The sequence below is a fragment of the Musca domestica genome, unplaced genomic scaffold (genome assembly GCF_030504385.1).
Source record: "Musca domestica strain aabys unplaced genomic scaffold, Musca_domestica.polishedcontigs.V.1.1 21, whole genome shotgun sequence".
NCBI classification, from domain to species: domain Eukaryota; kingdom Metazoa; phylum Arthropoda; class Insecta; order Diptera; family Muscidae; genus Musca; species Musca domestica.
Window position 1 is genome coordinate 8,795,821 of NW_026712258.1, and position 19,896 is coordinate 8,815,716.

Consider the following 19,896-nt stretch of genomic DNA (forward strand, 5'->3'; position numbering starts at 1 on the left):
GTCTGCATTTTGCACCGTATAATCAACCGTTGACCATGTACACAGTACTTTTTTGGGAATTCCTTTTAAAGCAAAATTCGATTTGGGAAACACATCCAATGAGTGGCATACCAATTAACCGAAAATTCAGCAATCCCAGCTGGTAATCCAAATTCAATACACCCTTAATAACCTGAGTGGTGTTATCGGACAACAAACTACCTGTTGTGCTTGTTTAAACCAGTGGATCTCCGAATTCAGGTAAAGCACAAATCGACTCTTTGTCTCACGGAAATTCTCACCTGTGCAACGAAGAGACTAAGAAATTCTCACGCTCACTCTCGCTCTGGCTCAATTCCTTAAAGACGGCCAACAAGAGTAAATGAGCGAATGGCATGAGAGCCATGGAATCAAGTATGTGCGCGTCTACGTGTATACGAAATGCCAAACCTGTAAAAAGTGGTAAAACAACTCAGTCGAGTTTAGGCCGAACGTCTAGACAACAGCTACATCAGCGAATTTACTTGAGGAAAAACACACGTTGAGCTATTCTTGAGTGAACCTGCGCCGCGTCAACAACGATCGTACGGATGTGGATTAAGCGGGCTCCGCGTTTCAGTGTGTAATTTTTTACTTTGATTTTTTCTCCTCCTCTGTTCGCATCACACACATACAAGTGAACTGACATTTTTTCAACTTTACCCATACACATGCACCACACACACACACCATCAATCCATCCGAGCGGATAAGCAAGCAAACATTTGTTATTTATTCTATCCATTCCTCCAACGAATCGGTGTGTGTCTTTCTAACTATCGGTCGCTCTGACGGTCGGCTGTGAACTTTTCAAAGTCTCATATACCCGTGTCGTCGCGTTCATACATACATACGTATATGCACGGTAAGAGTGTGTTGCATTTGGACGTGTGTGCGTGTGTACCCCTGTCCGTGTAGGAATGCTCTGCATTGGTATGCGAGTTGGTGACGACGATGTGATGTGATTAACAAAGTGAAAAGTGCAAATTTAAATAAAAATCTTTTACGATTTTACGAATAAAAATAAATTTTGTTGTTTTCGAAGAGAAATCGTTAAAACTTCCATCCACAAGCACAATAAAAAAGAAAGAAGAAAATATAAAAATTCCACAAATTGTTTGAGAAAGAAATTCAAAAAATAAAAAAATTAAAAATTCACCAAAACCAATAACAGGCACAGCCGCTAACGTTAAACCAACAACAACAACAATATGATGAAGAAATATCAAAATTCCTTTACGCCATTTGATTTATTTTGCAATTTGATCCCAGGTCCGATACAAAAATCTGTGTAATACCCACAATTGATTGAAATTAAAATATCATTTAGATAGAAGAAGAAAAAAACAAAACAAGAACAACGAGAAGATACAACAAAAATAAGTGTAAAAACAACAGTACGACTAAGAAGAATAAGAATATCATAATTAAACTAGTATCTGAAATCTTAAACGAATACATTAGCCTACGACGACGAGAATAAACAATTGCAACAACACCGAACAGAGCTGAGAACAAGAACAACGAACGGGCAGTGAACACCGCGCAGTACAATAGCGGAGATTGAAGAAAAAATAAAAGAATTCCGAAGAAAAAAGAGTTTCTCGAAGAAACCTAGAAATTCTACAGCGTCTAAACCTGAAATACAACCTTTTTGCCAACCCAACCAACTAACAACGGCAGTGGCAGCAACAGCAATATTTACTTAACAAACAGCAGCGGCAAAAACAAAAACACCAACAACAACAATAGCAATTACAGAATCAGCTAACATCTACGACAACAACGACGACGACCACGACGACTACGACGATAGAACACATACATAGAATACCAAAACAGAAAGACGTTGAGATACCAACAGTCTGTCTGCCTAAGAGTCTGTCTGTCGGTTGTTTCGTCGCTTGATTTGTTTCTTTTGTTTGGATTTTTTCCACTTCTGAACATTCCGCCGCTTTGACGTTGCGTTACCCGCTTTATTATCACGTTATTCATACGAAGTCTTGTCACATTTCTAAGCCAGCGAATACAAAGACAGCGACTAAAACGCTCTATTCTACGCCACACTCTTGTGCGGATATTTCTTGTAGTTGTTTTGCTGTTTGTAATTCTTGTTCACATTCTTCATCTTTGCTGTCCATGCGTGTTTGTGAATGTGAGCTGGTATTGGTGGCATCGACATTTCATTGAAAACGTGTTCTCAAGGAAGTGAATTATTTCGCTAACCATTTGTTTCCACCGAATTAAAAGGGACGGACCCACATTATTCATATCCAACCACGGGAGACACTAAGCTCCGCCATTAAAATGGGTGACTCAACCCCAATTTGCCGGTGCCGTGTACTCTATTTGGGTAGCGCAGTGCCGCGCCAAAGCAAGGATGGTCTGCAGGGTATTCAGGAACCATTACGCAGTCTTTACCCCTCGGAGGGTGCAGTCGGGGCCAAAGGCATTGACTCGTGGCTCAGCGTATGGTCGAATGGAATTCTATTGGAAAATGTCGATGAAAATCTCAAGGAAATCACCCGTTTCTTTCCCATAGAGTCGTTGCATTACTGCGCCGCAGTTCGGCAGGTCCTCATACCCGAACGTGGCAACTCAAACCCTGAACCGAAATTTCTTCCGCTCGACTCACCATTTGCACGCATGCCGCGTGCCCAACATCCACCGATTTTCGCAGCAATTCTGCGTCGCACCACCGGCATCAAAGTCCTGGAATGTCATGTGTTCATTTGCAAGCGCGAGGCAGCTGCAAATGCTCTAGTCAGATGCTGTTTCCATGCCTATGCCGACAATTCGTATGCTCGCCAACTGGAGACGGGCAGTACAGGCGGCGGTGCAGGCAGCAGTGTTTATGGGACACTCAAAAGCAATATGATGGCCAGCAAATCGAATGGCGACTTGACCAGTGTGGGCCTCTCGAATGGCAATCATCATCACCATCATCATGTACCGTCATCGTCAGCCAGCCACGCTGGATGGAGATCCCGGGCGGGAAGCATCACCACCCTGAACAGTGTTGGACGGCAATCGAATGGTCACCTAATGAATGGCGGCGATACCACGAGCAGTGCCGCCGAGGGCTATACATCTGTCAAGAATTGTAAGTACATGAATATGTATTTTTGTGTGTGCATAGGTTTGTGTCTTAAGTCTTTTGTTTTCCCACTCTCGCTCGCATTGCCAAATAATTTCGAATTTGTTCGATTGAACATAGATGCAATGAAAAAAAAAAAAAAAGATTATTAAATTGAAATTGACAGCTATTTTCAGTGCTTTTGTTAACGCTATTCATCGCATACAGTAAACCTGTAAAGACATGCAGATATTGCAGATATGAGCTGTTCGTAGTGAGTCATACTGACTCGTTCGCTCACACATGGGGGTATTTTTAGATTCGCAAAATCATTATGGGTCTGAATAAAGCACTTGAACTGAAGTGGATATGACATAATTTCAGAGATTGACAGCAATAATAATAATATTTGTAGTTGGGTGAATGCGTGTGAGTGTCTGTAGTTTATGTGTATTTCCTATGTTTTGATTTGAAATACACAAATCGTATGAAATTTCTGTTTTTCTAACTTCCTGGAAGAAAAAAGTCGATTGTATTTTATTAATTTTTGGAAGAATAACACCGTTTTGGTGAATTTCTATTTTGGTAGTTTATTGTTCAAGTTGGCTTTTAGAAGTATATGTTTAACGTTTAAAGAACAACTTGTACAAAAAAGTTATTTTTCTTTATTTCTAAAAAAACAAATTTATAATTGTAAATAACCTTTAATGAAATAATACTATTATGTATATGGTCGGCGGTGAAACAAAATTGTATGAGAATTTATTCCAATAAAACTAAACTAGTCTTTTAACAAAGGATTTAAACAAATATATTTTTTTCAAAAAAATGTCGCTTAGTTGAGTTTAGTATAAGGACTGTGAAAAGTTCCAACTTAACGTCATGTTATGTTCTCCTATCTTGAGCACAGAGAAAGTTCGAGAAAAAGAACTAAAAATTAATACGTAAAATAATAATATTATTTTTAAATAGCCAGGCTTTCCATGTCCAATCTAGATATTGTTGTTTGTACTTTTATATTTTAGAGGAGGAAGATGACGATCAGTTCGCCAAGTGAACTTTGTTTCTCGGTTTTCTCTCTTATTGACGATCGTCACTTTGGCATAAAAAGTTCTTCCAGCCACAACTTCCATTGATTTTATATAACTCTAAGGACAACCAAGCAAGAACACTGATGAGGATTGATGGTATTTTCCTAAATAATACTCTTTCATGCCTTACCATTTGGTCAACATTGTCACTTTTCTCCGATTTACGCGATTTAATAGCTGGGACTATATGTATTAGGTTTTTAAAACAACATTAAAAGTTAACATATGATCGAAATTTACAATATATGTATGTTTTTCAAACATTAAAAAAGCAGTAAGTTTGGCTGGACCGAACTTTGAATACCCATTTGGAAGGAATTTGCAAATTTAAAAAAATCTCCGTTGTAAAATACTGCTAAAATCGTAAAAATACCGAATGTAGGGAGGCATCGTTATATGGGGGCTGAACGAAAACTTCAACTTCCAAATTTCAAACATTCGTAGTATTTGTGTTACCCCTAATCATCAAAATGCCGAAACTATACCTAAACTTAGACCTGTATAGACAGTTCTATACAAGTATGTTTCTTATATAATGGGAAAATAGTCTGCCAAACTTTGACTAAAACAACCTGCAGACCTAGCACACATCTATGTCAAATTTTATCAACCTACTTCATTCCTTTCGGGAACTAGAGTCAATTCCACAGACGAAGAGATAGATAGATTTTTTCTGATCAAGAATTTATATATACTTTGTGGGTCTTCCATTTATATATCGAGGTATTACAAACGGAATGAAAAACTTAATATACCCTCCATACTATGGTAGAGGTATAAATAATAAAGAAATTTAAAAACCGAAAAAAATGAGTTTAATTCTGGCCATATTGAAAGAACAAAATACGATATCCCAACAAATAAACGTCAGCACTGTTCTAATAAAAACATAAAAATATTTTTTTTAGGATTTTCGTTGTCTCACACACTTCAATGCTAACTTACAAATTTGAATTTATTTGGTAAAAATACAGCTGTTTCTATATATATGTATAAAAACACATACTCAATATTTCTCAGTGACCCAATTGCAATTATTTGCTTTTACATTTCAACAACTTCGCGCTGATTTTAAAATTATGTGCACACGACCAGGTCAGTAATATGAGCAACGATTTTGTATAATTTAAATGAAAAACAATTCGCAAGTCTAGAATCATGCCTTTGTTGCATATTTTATTGAAGTAGTCATAAATGTTTACGTAAGACAGATAGTAAACCGTTAATATGCCAGAGAAGATTTATTTACTTTTTTATTGCAGTTGTATTTTACAAAAAAATTACTTAAGAATTCTATTTATATTCATTTTCTAATAACATTTCACAGAACAGTGTTGGCATTTTTCTTTAAAATGTTATAGACGACATTGTGTTAAATTACTGTGCATTTGGAATGTTAGTTGACATATCTTCTGGGTTATGAGTTTTGACGAATCACTGCCAAATTTGGCATCAAAGATGAAACCTTAAAAAATTATGACGAAAAGCTTTAAGTGTCGATATGAAACCAATTGAACCAAAACCATCAATAACACATTGGACCAAATAGCCATTAAACCACAACATTTCCATTTTGAGATTTTATCCGCCCTGAAAAGTTGAGAGATGTGATTTGTCCTTTCAAAACTATTTCTCTCGACGTGGCGACATAAAACGTTAATTGAGATAAAAAAAGAACTGCAACAAAGTCAAACGCCATCATTTTTACATTTTTTTTTTTTTAATTTCATTGAATGAAAGCCAAAAATGTCAGAAATAACATCAAATTTAGGAATTAGTTTAGATTTGTTCGAATTGATCACCTTTGGCACGAATTATGGCCTTCAAACGGCCAATAAAACCGTCACACGCTGCCCGAATGTTGCTCTGCGGTATTTTGACCCATTTCCGGCGAAGCGCTTGCTTTGGTATTCTTTAGTGCCAGCCTTGCATTCCAAAATACTCCAAACACAATCGTCCAAAGGATTAGTATCCGGAGATTTTGCTGGCCATTGTGCGCTGGAAATGAAGCGAGGAACCTCATTGTGTAATCATTCTTGGGTGGCGCGTGCTGAGTACTTGCCCAAGGCCCTCCAGAATATTTCCGCGATAATATACGACATTTATTCTGATGCCACGTTCGATTATGGCGGCCCACACCATCAGCATGGCCGGTGATGGTGGCGAACCGAAGGGGCACATTTACAAACTGGACACTTTCTGTTGCGGTGTAAGTTCTTGAATTTTTTGGAATTTCAAATGGCTCTGCCGAATGGAATATTGCGATATGTTCAGCTCGCAAGCAATGGAAAATGCTTTTGTACGCTTGTAAACAATATAATGAGCTGTCACAGGAATAGTTTTAACAGCTGTCGGACGAGTGGCTTAGAAATGACAGTAGTCCGAAATTGGTTGCAATTTTTTCATTTCACCCTGTAATTGTCATCTTTGGGAATAATTCTAGACAGACAAGTCTTATATCTAGCATTAAACAAATCTGTGTAATTTTATTTTTATATTCCCTCCGTCATGTGTAACGTTTTTAAATTTGGCAATCCGTTTTTAAAACCTCTAAATATATATTATCGAGATCCATCCAGGCATTGATTATATTTCTAGGAAATGGAAAAGTGGTCCACTTTTTGGTTTAGATCCATATAATGGTAGCCCTGCTTTTCGGTATTTTGAAGGTTTAGAATTAAATTAGCTGCTATTTGATATTTCGGGTTCTATGTTTCGGCCCCAAATTTCTACCAAATTAGCTGCTGTTTACACTTTGGGTACTTTACGGTTAGCCTTATATAACGGAATTTGCAAATGTTTGCATAACCAATTAGGGCACTTGATTTAATTGACGCTCTCATTAAACAGATGTACAATTATTTTCGGCATTGGGCCCCAAGTAATCCAAAGAACACTATATTCCATAATACTTTTCCACGACGATATAACGATAAGATAACGATAGTTTTTGACCTCAATAACATGCTTTTTATGTATTGTATTTACAAGGCCACCACATATATGTAAGTGGCAAATTTAACATTTTTAAGATGAGTTTAAACGAGATTCGTCATTGACTCATATCCTAGGGCCTCTTCTCTGTAGACCTTAAACTCGATAACAAAAATATAATTACAAAACGAATAATTGTCCGATGAGTAAAATCTTCGTCATAATTAAATTCGTAAACATCGTCATAATATTGTGGTGTGGTACTGTCACAAAGAATGAAAATGTATTAACGTATATGGCGAATTGTTATTTCTGCCATCGACTTGGTAATTACTTAAGTTCACAAATTTGTGGTAATGGTCGTTCAGTTCACAAAACTTTCTACACTGGTCAGTCGGACATGAAAGCAAGGAAAGAAATGGAGAAAAAATGGGCAAATGAACAAGTATACATAACTACTTAAAACTACATCTAAATCTGGGCATTAGTCGGTGTTTTTTTGTTAGTTGCGTTTCGTTTCATTCTACATTTTTGGCAGTCACCGTCTTTAAATGTGTAACGCTTCCGTTCGAAATAGCTTAACTCGTTTCCCTCATTCCGCAATGGTAGGATTGGTCGTATTTGTCAATATGTATGGCATGGGGAGTATGCCCGTGTGCGTGTGTGTGTGAGAGTGCGTTTATATGTCACCATGGAATATGGTTAAAAATATACATGGAATTATGGCTTTATGTCCAGTCTTGTTGTGTTTGTTGTTGACGTCGCAGCCAGCCAGTTTGGCTAAAATATGCGACGACCACAACGTCTAATCACAGGTAAAGTAACTATCAATGGTTTTCTTTCTTTCTTTCGTTTTTTCCTTAGTTTAGACCATCGATTGAAACAGGTTTCCACAACTCCATAAAGAATGAACATGAGTGCGGGTCTTTGAGGATTGAGTATGTTTGTAATAACTCAAAACATTGTCCCACAAATGGCATTCGTGAGACTGAAGAAAAAATACTAGAGTCCATTGTGTGATGGTGTGTGTCTTTTCTTTAACAACAAAACACTTTGACAATATTCCAGGTCCGCTCCACTTGTGAGGCAACCTGAAGTCGCACAACATTTGTTGTTTCATTCATCAGCGATCAACTTGTTTGAATGCGGTTCGATTTTATTCCGAAATGCCTCAGCGAGGTAAATGTAAGAGGTGTTTACAATACGAATTAGCATTTCAATGTTATCTGATGGCCACAATCATCAGATTGATAATTTTATCGATCTATTTTGTATAGCTTATATGCTTACGTTATAGCCAGCAATCTAGATGAGATTAAGTCGGACTGATTGACCAATTGGCTTTGATTAAATGATGGTGATGGCAGTCAACATTTACCAAGAAATTCATTGTATTAACAAATTTAAAACATTTCGCTTTTGAGATTTCCACATCGGAATGATAAACAAACCATATTTGTTTTGAGTGAATGTTCAAATATTAGTATTGCAACGATATATACGTACATATGAATGTATACATTGGGTGTTGTCGTATGAAGGGAACTAAACGTAATTTATTCATCAGACATATTAAAGGCAATCTCTCAGCAGAGGGGGGGTTTCACCCTTCACCAAAGCACGCCCAATGTGTTGTTTTCCTTTTTTTCTGTCTCTTAAACATGTAATAAAATAAACAAAATGGAAGACAAATCTATTTCTGGAACTTATTTTATTGAGGACAAATTTCAGGGTAAACCGATATATAAACAAGTAAACAAACAGTTAACCTTGGTCGGGCTGAACTTTTTGTATCCTCCAACATTTAGAAGAAACTTGCAAAATGAAACTAACACGAAAAAATATGACGTTATAGTTTAAAAAAATTCCGAATATCTGGCATTAGTGGAGTTATACATAAAAGTGGACCTCTACAGCTAAATATCTGGAAGAGAAGGTGGTGGCAATTACGAACTCCAAATACCACGATGGCGACAATTCTGTTGAAAAATTTAACTAAAACGAATATAGGGGGTTACTTGGGGACCATACGAAGGCGTAGATCGGTACAGGAAATTTTTTCTCTCAAACTCCAAATACCAAATTTTGTACAATTCCGGTGAAAACTGTGACATAAATCATCAAAATAACGAATATCTGGAGGTACTGTTATATGTAAGGATATATATTATGTGTAAGGATATATCATACATACTGGGAATCCATATTCTAAATTTATAGCAAAGCTATTTGAAATTGTGATTAAAACACTAAAAACCTTAAATCTGCAGGTACAATTATATGGATCTATATTGACATTTTTATGCAAAGTGTTTCCAATATACTGGGGACACAAACTGCCAATTTACAGCAAATTCTGGTTAAAATTGTGACAAAAACAACCGAAAACCTAGGCTATACCAAAACGTGGATCTATATAGTACATTTTCAATGCCTGCAGACCTAACATATCTGAGTAAAATTTTATCAAACTTCTTAATTTCGTTCGGAAGCTAGACTGATTTCCACAGACGGACGGGCATCGCTAAATCAACTGCATTTAGTGATTATTAAGAATATATACCTTATAAGGTCTAAAATATTTAATGTATAAAATATTTCGAGGTGTTACAAACGGAATGACAAACTAAGTATGCCCTCCATACTGTGGTGGAGAGTATAAAAGTGTGCAATAAAGATGCACCCAAGCACTCCAAACAAATTTCTAAACTCAAATCGTTTTTGTTGTCACCAGCCATTTATCACGACTTAATGGCAATATTTTAGATATTTTCTCGGCTAAAATAAAAGGTGTCAATAATTGTTGTTGTATGAACAGGCCAAGCTTAAATCATTCACGCATCAATGTTGTTTTTGTTTTAAGTTTCATCTTTGTTTTTTTTTTTTTTTTTTTGAATATTTATATGTGTGTGTGTGTTGGTGTTTTTAAGGTGAGGCCCATCACTTGTCATCTATTGGAATGTTTATATTCAATGGAATCTGAAATGTATTCATACTCGAGTCAAATTTTTTGTGTTGTATTTTTAAATCATTTGAATACAAATCGAGATTTGTTTTCGCGTTTCGTTGTTGTTGTCGTTGTTGTTTTTTGTTGCTTGCTTGGAGCATCATTAAAGCGAACCATTAAAATTTTTGTGAAACTTCGTAATTAAGTTTTAGATTTTTTGTTGTTGTTGAGTTGACATAAATAACATTGCCTGGAATGTAAATGTCCATACAGAGGCAGTAAAATGTACACTGCACAGACGTTTTTTGAATAGAAAATAAAACAACATTTTGAATTACAAAAAAAAATCCAAAAATATGTATATAATGAAAAAAAAAATTATATATATATGTCTTTTTGGCAGAGTTTGTAGCAAATATTATATATATGAAAACCAAACAAATCGTCTAAGATTTTGAATGCAAATTTTTGCAAGGACAAAATCGAAATTTTGTTTATTTGCCTCCCTCTCGTTATACCAACTTCTGTACTTTTTGCCAACATTTCCTGTGCTTCGGTCATTATTTGTTTTGACATGTTTTGTCAAATTATATTGCATGTGGCCAGGTTTTTTTTTGTTTTTGTATGTTTTTTTTATTTTTTTTTTTTGGTCGACATTCTTCAATACTATCAGATTTGAAATCATTTCTGGAGTCTTTTAGAAGAGATACATCTGTGGAATGTTCGTTTATGTTTTTTTTTTTTTTTTTTTTTTTTTTGGCAAGACCATTTTGACCACTAGTTTCTATTTCAATGCAAGAATACTGGCTTTCAAAAAATGCTTCTCCTCTTTGGTTTTTTTCAATATATAAGTATGTATTCGATTTCGTCCAAACTTCTAAAACCACCACCACAAAGATGAAAAATTTATCATACATAAGTCAGGAGCAATTATTGGAATATATATCTTTCAGTCCCCCAAAAAGGGTGTTGGATTCAAAATCAATTTTTCTTATTAGCGATTTTAAAGGATGTGGACATGTTCATACTCTCTTTTTTAAAAAATTCCCTATTTCGGCTATACCTCCCGCTTTAGCATTACAAGTGTTCATTGCCCCCATTGTTCAATGGGTAGTAACGATGCTACGAAGCATGATCCGAGCTATATTCTGGTACCGCGGGTGCCAGGTGCCCCTAGGTCCTCGGATTTAGCTTTGCGGATGGTGTCGGCCTCTTCGTGGATGCATCGCGGTGGCTGTGGTTTAAATACAAATCGTGGGAAGAGATTGTTGCTCGAATGTGGAGTTGCATTATCAACCGTGTCTCTGACCGATAGAATGGCAAGAGTTTGGCAAGTGACCACGTCCAAATGCGTGCGAGCTAAATGGTACTCTCTTTTGTGGGGGCGTTGGTAAATGCATTATATTCGCCCGGTGCTAAGACAACTGTTAGATAGACCGCAAGATAGGTGCTTACATAAAACCATACATATGTATGTCCATTGCTCCCATATGCCTGCACATCTTTGTTATGAGTTCTCTTTAGTATTATTTTTTAAATACGCTTCGTAAAACACCAATTTATAGGTCTCATGTTATGTTGGAAGCTCTTTTTGTAATCTAATGGAGCGCAAAAGTGGAATATGTTGTGGAATATGGAATATGTTGAAAAAATACTACGATGTATCTTTATAGATAAGTAATAGCAAGAATGGAACGTTTGGACCTACCAATTAGATTAAATTTTGATGAAAACCTGTGATGTGCAAAGTTGGTCATCAGTCAGAAATACCGGTGGATGGATCACTCCATTACATTGAAACGGTTTTCGCCCAAGCCGTCATTTTGAAGAGGTTAATTCCATAAAGCTTAGGATTAGTTGGGCTCCCAATATTGGTTCGATGGGTATTTCTGTGTACGTTCCTGAAGGGCATAACGTGTAGTAATGCAAATAGACCCAATAATACACGCGAAACAGTTATTTATTGGCTTTCAACTGATTTGAATAGACTTTCACAAATTGATTTTTTTTTTGCCTCATTGTTGGCAGGTGATTTCTTCTTGGCTAATTACAATTTAATTAGCCTTGCCATGAAATTTGATTACTTATTTTCACCTTGGCTTGGCAAGGCTGAAGCGTATTCAATTCCAAATCATCATTGATTTGTTGCAAATAACAGACAACATTCTCTGGTGTGCATAATCCTTTGACATAAGAGTAAATTTTGGTAAACGTTTCTATGTTTTTGTTTCTTTTTTGTGATGCCACCACTGACATCGACAATATTGGTGAGAGAAAATGAGAAACAAACACCACACAATGTTTTCTTGGCTCTGGCCTCAGGCACATGACGTGCTGGGTGCATGGCAGATGGCATTCATGTTGCCACAGGAAAAGAAGAAGGTTCATGTCAAATGTTACTTAGCTCGTACGAATCCACATGCGAAATCCATCAGCACTCGCTGCAGCTACTAAATACCCTCCGGCACTGTGGCATGACAACGCCATCTCGACTAGAGACCACATCTATAAAATCCACCATATGAATGCCCGTGTATTTATTAGCAGTGGCGCAGACGCGTGAGAAAGTTTCCAAACTCAAATACTTTTGCCATATCCGTGTGTGTTTTGTTTTATTGGTTTTCTGGTGATTGTTGAAATTTCACGAGACCTCGAAAAATAAGGGTGCTACGACTGGTGGGACTGGTTAGTTGGCGGGCTGGCTGATCGTCTAGCCTCTTGGGCAAAGACACATAAAATGTCGACTATTTATTTTTAGTAGTTTTTGTTTTTTTTTTTCTCCTAATATTAAGTGAGAAAGCTAAGCACACTCACGCCAGCGCTTTCAACTTAAGCTGGCAACTGAAAACTTCAACAGAAAACAGAAAAAGAAATGCCTAGCCTATTACTTATTCATGAGACAATGAAACGTATGCTTGTTTATTTGTGGGTCTTGTGAGTTTTGGTTTTCAAGATTAAGGTTGACGTTGACGACCGTATTTGGAAATCTAATTTTAATTTTAAATCGTTAATATTATTATCAAAAGGAAAAACTGAACTGTATTACTGATGATGGCTGTAGGTGAAATGAAACATGGCCAAGTTTCCTACCTAAGTAAAATATTTAGCTCTATCCCCCATGTGGTCAAATCTACAGAGTCGCACACAACAAATACTTGAGTATTGTGAGTTGCATACCATGGGCTAGCATTGTCAGTCTTGGAAAATATTTCCAGTATAAATATTTAATAATTGCTCCATAATGTGTTCTTCATACGACCAATGACTGACTCTTGACTCTGAGTCAACAAAAGGCGAGCGAGCCAGCCAGTTGTTTGGCTCAAATTAAATGGCGTATTGTTACATTTTTGTTTCTTTTGCCATAAGAAGTATGGCAAATGGCAACATTTGTGGCAAAAATTGACAACAAACTGCTATGTAACCTTATTCTGGTTGTTGCTGCTGCTTGTTTGTTCTCTTCGTTTTCCATTCCACCACACCGCACAGGGACAGACACCACATCGCACAGAAAAGAACAGCGTCAGCAATCTGGCCGATAAAAGAGACGCAAAGAAAACACAAAAAGCATGTGAGTCTTGGTTTCTGGGACTGCCAGTCTTTCTGGATCATAAATTCTTTCTCACAGGTGGATTTACATATTTCGTCTACACACACATACATAATATGTATGTCTATTCTATTTATATGCAGTACTGGGTTATAAACTATATAAATGTTATGTGCCGCCAATGATTTGGGTTTGGGCTCTGCAAATACCAACTCAAACTGGTTTTTCTTTTTTAATTTTGTTCCACATTCTGCTATTCGCCGATTATTAAAAGCGTTTTTTTTTTGTTTCTTATAAAAACACTGTCAAGTCAGGCAGCTAAATACAACTTTGTGTCAATGAACGTTTTCGGTTTGGTGAGTTAGATTGTAGGAAACTAAAATTTTTGGAACCCACCATGAAAACGTTGCCTTATTTTAAGTTTAAGAGCCATAATAAAATTTTTGTTAGGCAATCAGTTAGATTTTAGCATTGATTGTGAGAGATTATGTGAATAGCTTAGAACGCGAAATTGCGATACAGTTATTAAGGTAGCGGTCCTAAATTTTGGCTATTGCTGTGGATGCAGTAATTTTATTAAGAGTGTATAAAGACAGCCATGAGTGCGGTCGGGATAAAATACATTTTTAATGCCCACTACCATGAGAAGAGAAACCCCGGTACAAATATTAGAAACAGTTATAAGATTTTTTATTCGAGCCAGATGTTTCAAGCGCAGGACCTAGATGAACATTTAGAGTTGCAAATACTAGTAAACTATATAGGAAAATTAACTGACCCAGTCCGCATAGCTGGCCCGTTGTTTCAGTTTTGAAAGATCACGTTTACAGTGAAAGCGCACAAAAACATATTGCGAACGTCTTTAAGTGACAATCAGGAATACCTGATCCATAACACATTTATATATCACTTACTGACTGACGGCTCTCCTGCTGTCCCCTATTCATCGCCGCCAATATGCCAGTGTGGTTTCTCCTCTCATCAAACCCATAGGAATTACGTCGTCCATTGTCGTAGATCTCTATATAAAATAATAGGAATATACAGGGTTAGATGGAAAACTGAAACCAATTTCAGACTGCTGTCATTTCTAAGCCACTCGTCCGACAGCTGTTAAAATTATTCCAGTGACAGTTCATTATATTGTTTACAAGCGTACAAAAACATTTTGGTGAGAATTTTCCAGAAAAAAAAGTTATTCGTCATTGAATTCAATCGGGATAGTGTAATAGTGTAATCGTGTTTACTTGCCAAAAAGGTCAGCTGAAATGTGCACCTTCGGTTGGCCATCAGAACTCAAGCGCCGGCCTTGGTGATGGTGTAGGCTGTCATAACAGCCAATGGTCGCTCCCCGCTCGTATTACAAGTTATAGTTAAACATGTAAAAAGCAGTATGTTCGGTCGAACTGTAAATATAATCTACCAGTTGGATGGACTTTGCAAATTAAAAAAATAAAAAATAAATAAAAAATAATTGAAAAATACTGATATAATTTTAAAAATTCCGAATATATGGAGTTACCGTTATATTGGAACCCATACAAAGACGAGGACTTGAATAGAAAATTTTTGGTCATAGGCTGTAGCACCCATTACGAACTCACAATACGAAATTTTAAGCAATTCCGGTGGACATCGAAAATCATTAAAATACCGAATATTGGGAGGTACCGTTTTATGGAGGATATACGAAAGACGTGGATCTGTACGTCCAACTTTCTGTTATAGGATGTAGTACCCATTAAGAACTTTAAATACCGAATTTCTGGAGGTACCTATACATATGCCTATATTGACAGTTCTATGCAAGGATGTTTCTTACATGCAGAAAATTTGGTTTAAAATTGTGACTAAAACGCCCTAAAACCCTTAAATTTGTCGGTACAGTTATATGTGGCTATACCAAAACCTATATAGCCCATTTTCAATACCAACAGTCCAGCAGACCTAACACACATCTAAGTAAAATTTTATCGACCTACTTCCTTTCGTTTGGAAACTAGAGTGATTTCCACAGACAGACGGACATCGCTAAGTCGATATAGAATTATATGCTGATCAAGATTTTTTATCTTTTGTGGAGTTTAAAACTTAAATTTCTTAAGACGAGCCTTAAGACGAGAACATTAATTCGCGTTACACAAATATAATTGTAATTCATGCTGAAATTAGACAATTATGAAACAAAAAAATTTATATAGAAACAGAAATTCGAATTTACAAATAATACGGATAAAAATTTTTGATATTAATCAATACATATTCGAGATATATTCAGTACACCATTCCCATTATACTGGGTATTTTCCCCTAAAAAAATTAACTGGAATTTATTACAAAATAAATTCGAATGATTGTCTCATTGGCTCATTTTAGAAACCCCGTTGTTTCTACTTGAGCGTAGAAATGACGATGGCAACATGATGCCATCAAACCTGTTGACTTTGATATCATCGCCAGTATGAAATTATATACAACACCTTGTTTCAATGTGTAGCTGATGGATGCCATAGGAAAACAACATGTAACCCAGTTATATTGGAAATGCTAATTGATAAATTATCACCAATCTGTATGTAAAATAGATCGATCGATTCCATGGAAACTGTTGTGGCCTGTAAATTACAGCGTTGAATAAAATGAAGAAGAAGGCAAACCAGAAGTGCAATACAATTTCATAACCACTTGACCATGACAAAAAAAAAAAAAACACAACGAAACAGCTCCAACAGCGGCCAAAATCAAGTTAGAGAACTATCAAAACAACAATAACAACAACAACTCAGTTGTTTAACGCTTACAGGTCTGATGGCGTGTATGGCGGTAGTTGCTTGTTTGAGGTAGTTTTTTTTTCTACACTGATAGCTGATGCAGTGTAACATCACATAATTCTTCACTTCTTCCCCTCCCTTTCCAACACAATTTGAGATGTATCGTATCATCTTCATCGCGATTGTTTCCATCGACAGCGTTTACAGTAACAATAATATGTAAAATACGAGAGTCGTGTGGCGTTGCACAGAAATTGAAATTTTTATGAAACAAGTATTGAGTTAAGTCGGTCCAAAAGCTGTTGTGAGGGATTTCGAAAGTCATCTCCTCACACTTGATTAGGGTAGAGTATTTTTCAAATTTAAAAAAAAATGCAAAGATCTTTTGGAAGCAGGACAAATCTAATGGTCCGAATAAGATAGTTTAATAATTAGGTTAAAAAACTAAAATGATTATTGTTCAAAGATTAGAGACTCTGTAATATTTGACCCGGTAATAAAAGCTGGGAAGAGATTGGATTTTATTAGCGGCGAAAAGTATGAGTCTTACATACGACCCGACAGTCCCCATCCGGTGGAACAAATTCTTACTTTCTAAAGCAAAACGCAAAATATTCTTATTATGCCCTCTACCGTACTATGGAAGCATTTTAGACCCCTCTACTCTTGATCGGCATAAGATTCTATATCGATTTAGCCATGTCCGTCTTTGGCTTTCCAACGTAGCTTTGTAGTAGTTTGATCAAAGTTTACTTAGATGTATTTCTTGTCTGCAAGTCGTTAGGTATTGAAAATGGGTACAGCCCCTATATAACTGTACCTCCAGATATTCGCTATTTTTATTATTTTTGTTACTCCTTACACCGGAATTGTATCTAATTTGGTATTTAGCGTTCGTAATGGATACTACCTCCACTGATAGAAAATTCTTATACAGGTCCACCCTTCGCATAGCCTCCATATAACAGTACCTCCAGTTATTCGATAGTTTGATGAGTTTAGCTACATTTTCCAACAGAATTTTCTCGAACTTGGTATACTTTTTTATCAATGCATTTTTATTTTTTATGTTATCGACATATTTATACAATATCTAGAAAATCCGCAAATTTAAAGTTTTTATTCGGATATCTTGAAAATTAGATGACGTAGAAAAACGTTTAAAATCACCTATATGCCAAAAATTTAAAGATTATTGTAGAGAAAATGTAGTGACAAACATTTATATTTTTTAGAGATTAACTGTCTATATATTTAGATAAATTCTCTGAAAATATGAAATTATTACCTGGATCTCAAAAATTGTTGGTTCGTATCCACCGCCTAACCTTTAGTTTTCTCAGCATGCATTTGTATTTTTCTCAAAAATGTCGTTTACACTATCAGAACTAAAATTTACTTTGAATTTGGGTTATCTACTTATAAGGGATATACCAGAACATGGACCTTTCATGGCATATGGTTCCATTAAAAAGCAAATCGATGTGGTGAATATAATTTTTTGTTAGGTATTTCCATAAAAGTTGACCCATGGAGCCTCTAATACTTAATATTTATTTATTCCTTTCTAATGTCTCCATAGGCTGCTACTTCCTAAACTTTTCATATCTGCAAGATTCCAAAGTTTCTTACACATTTATTCTATATTCGGTGCAGTCAATTGGGAGGAAGAAGTTTCGTATGTTAGGATATTTACTGTCGAATATATTAAATATTTAAATTTTGGGATCTCCCAAAATTTATTTTCATTACCTAGTCTAAATTTTTAACAAATAAAATATGTTACAGTAAATAAAGGTTCATATATATAGTTTACTTCTTAAAAGTTTATATTTGTCTTATTTAATGGATTATCACCCCTTCAATTTGCAAATCTATTAACCCATTTAGGTTTGATATTCTCATAAACAAATAAGCTCTAGACCAAATGTTGCATCGCACTGACGCAATCCAACCAAGAGGATGTGAATGGTTAACTGACTTTGGAGATCTACAAACCAAAATATTCTGGCATTCTTTCAAACAAGTTTTCAAATCTACATATATTTCTATCGTACATTGGTACATGTGTGCTCCGGTTATTTTCTGCAGTTATGCAAGTTGTTGTTGATGAAATCTCTTTGGGATGAAGTAACGCCAGAATAACTAGTATTCTTGTTATGAACGCAAAATGTGAAAATGTAAATTTAAGTGGCCACCAACCAGATCGATCAGACCTATGGATAGACATTCCGCAGCATAAAAAAACATCGCCTACATGCAATAACAAAACATCGATTTGTTAAAATATTGATGCGATTTTGAACGGCATAACAAAGTATGTTAGCCTTTTGAAAAAAGGCTATGCAACATACGGGCACCCGGCATAAAGAAAACTCATATTCATTAGAGACATGCATGAGTGGCCTATTTCACTGTGCGGCATCGAACAATAACTGGATTTTGACGCTGTGAACAAAAAAGTGGAGTTGAGCCAAGTTAATCGAATGCAAACAAGGTGGCAAATTTGGGTTATTTGAAAAAATGTGCAGCTGCAAATATTTGACATTAACATTTCAGCTTTTGAGCCTGAGATACCAATATATATGCATGCATGAACATGGGGGATTCTATTATAATAGCCAATTTATCATCAGATGCTCTGGTTTATAATGTACGTAATTATATAAAAATGAAATGTCACAAAATAATTAAGTAATTTTTGATCCAATTAAACTGAAACCAGACAATCCAAAGCCACTCCTTAAAAAAAAAACTCGTATAAAATAATGAGAAAAGAGGAAAAATTTACATTAGGATAAAATGAACTACGAATAAATTAAATGACATTATTATAATTTACCAGGAGGAAATAAATTTGTTTCTCACATAAAACTGCCTCCACATTTCCTAACCTGCTATTTACTGTTTTCAGCAGTGAAGTTCAAATTGGGAGTTCTCCATTAACAAATTTTATTTATATTTTACTAGCTGGCCCGGTCCGCGTTGCCGGCCCATAGTTTTTGTCTATTATGCATATTTGTCAAAGAATGATTATTCAAAGATATGAATGTTATAAATGTTCACGTACTGGTCGATTAGTTTTTAATTTTTAGTCAAATGAGCAGTAATTTGGAATTTACTGTACTTTGTACAACTCGTAATTGAGGGCTAATTGATTTAAGAATAGGCAAAGTTAATTACTTTTTTGAACCCATTAGCACCTCAGATTGTGCATTAGAGTCCTCATAGGTCCCCCTAACCATGTCGGTCTGTTTGTCCGCCAAAAGGTGGACTTGAGGGGATACTATTACATGGAGAAAATCCTAAAATTTGTAGATATGTTGAAATTTTTGTGTAAGATTTTCATCCCCAAATACTCATTTTTAGCCAAATCCTTTGAAATATGGTAAAATGCGAAACATCGACCTACATTGAAAACTTTCTTCACCCCTTATAATCCAAGATGACAAATAGAGGCCAAATCAAAAATATAGCTATTTTACATCCATTACCGTAAGATGGGAATTAAT

General features: G+C 35.8%; 1 protein-coding gene across 1 annotated transcript in view; it reads left to right on the forward strand.

Moving 5' to 3' along the window:
* Positions 1–464: 464 nt before the first annotated feature.
* Positions 465–19,896, forward strand: part of LOC101892813 (uncharacterized) — a 30,988-nt gene continuing 11,556 nt past the window's right edge. Inside the window, exons 1-2 of the mRNA XM_020038483.2 lie at positions 465–597; positions 1,064–3,121. Of these exons, the coding sequence (XP_019894042.1) occupies positions 2,326–3,121 (796 nt within the window). The 5' untranslated portion in view covers positions 465–597; positions 1,064–2,325. The remainder of the gene's footprint in view (positions 598–1,063; positions 3,122–19,896) is intronic.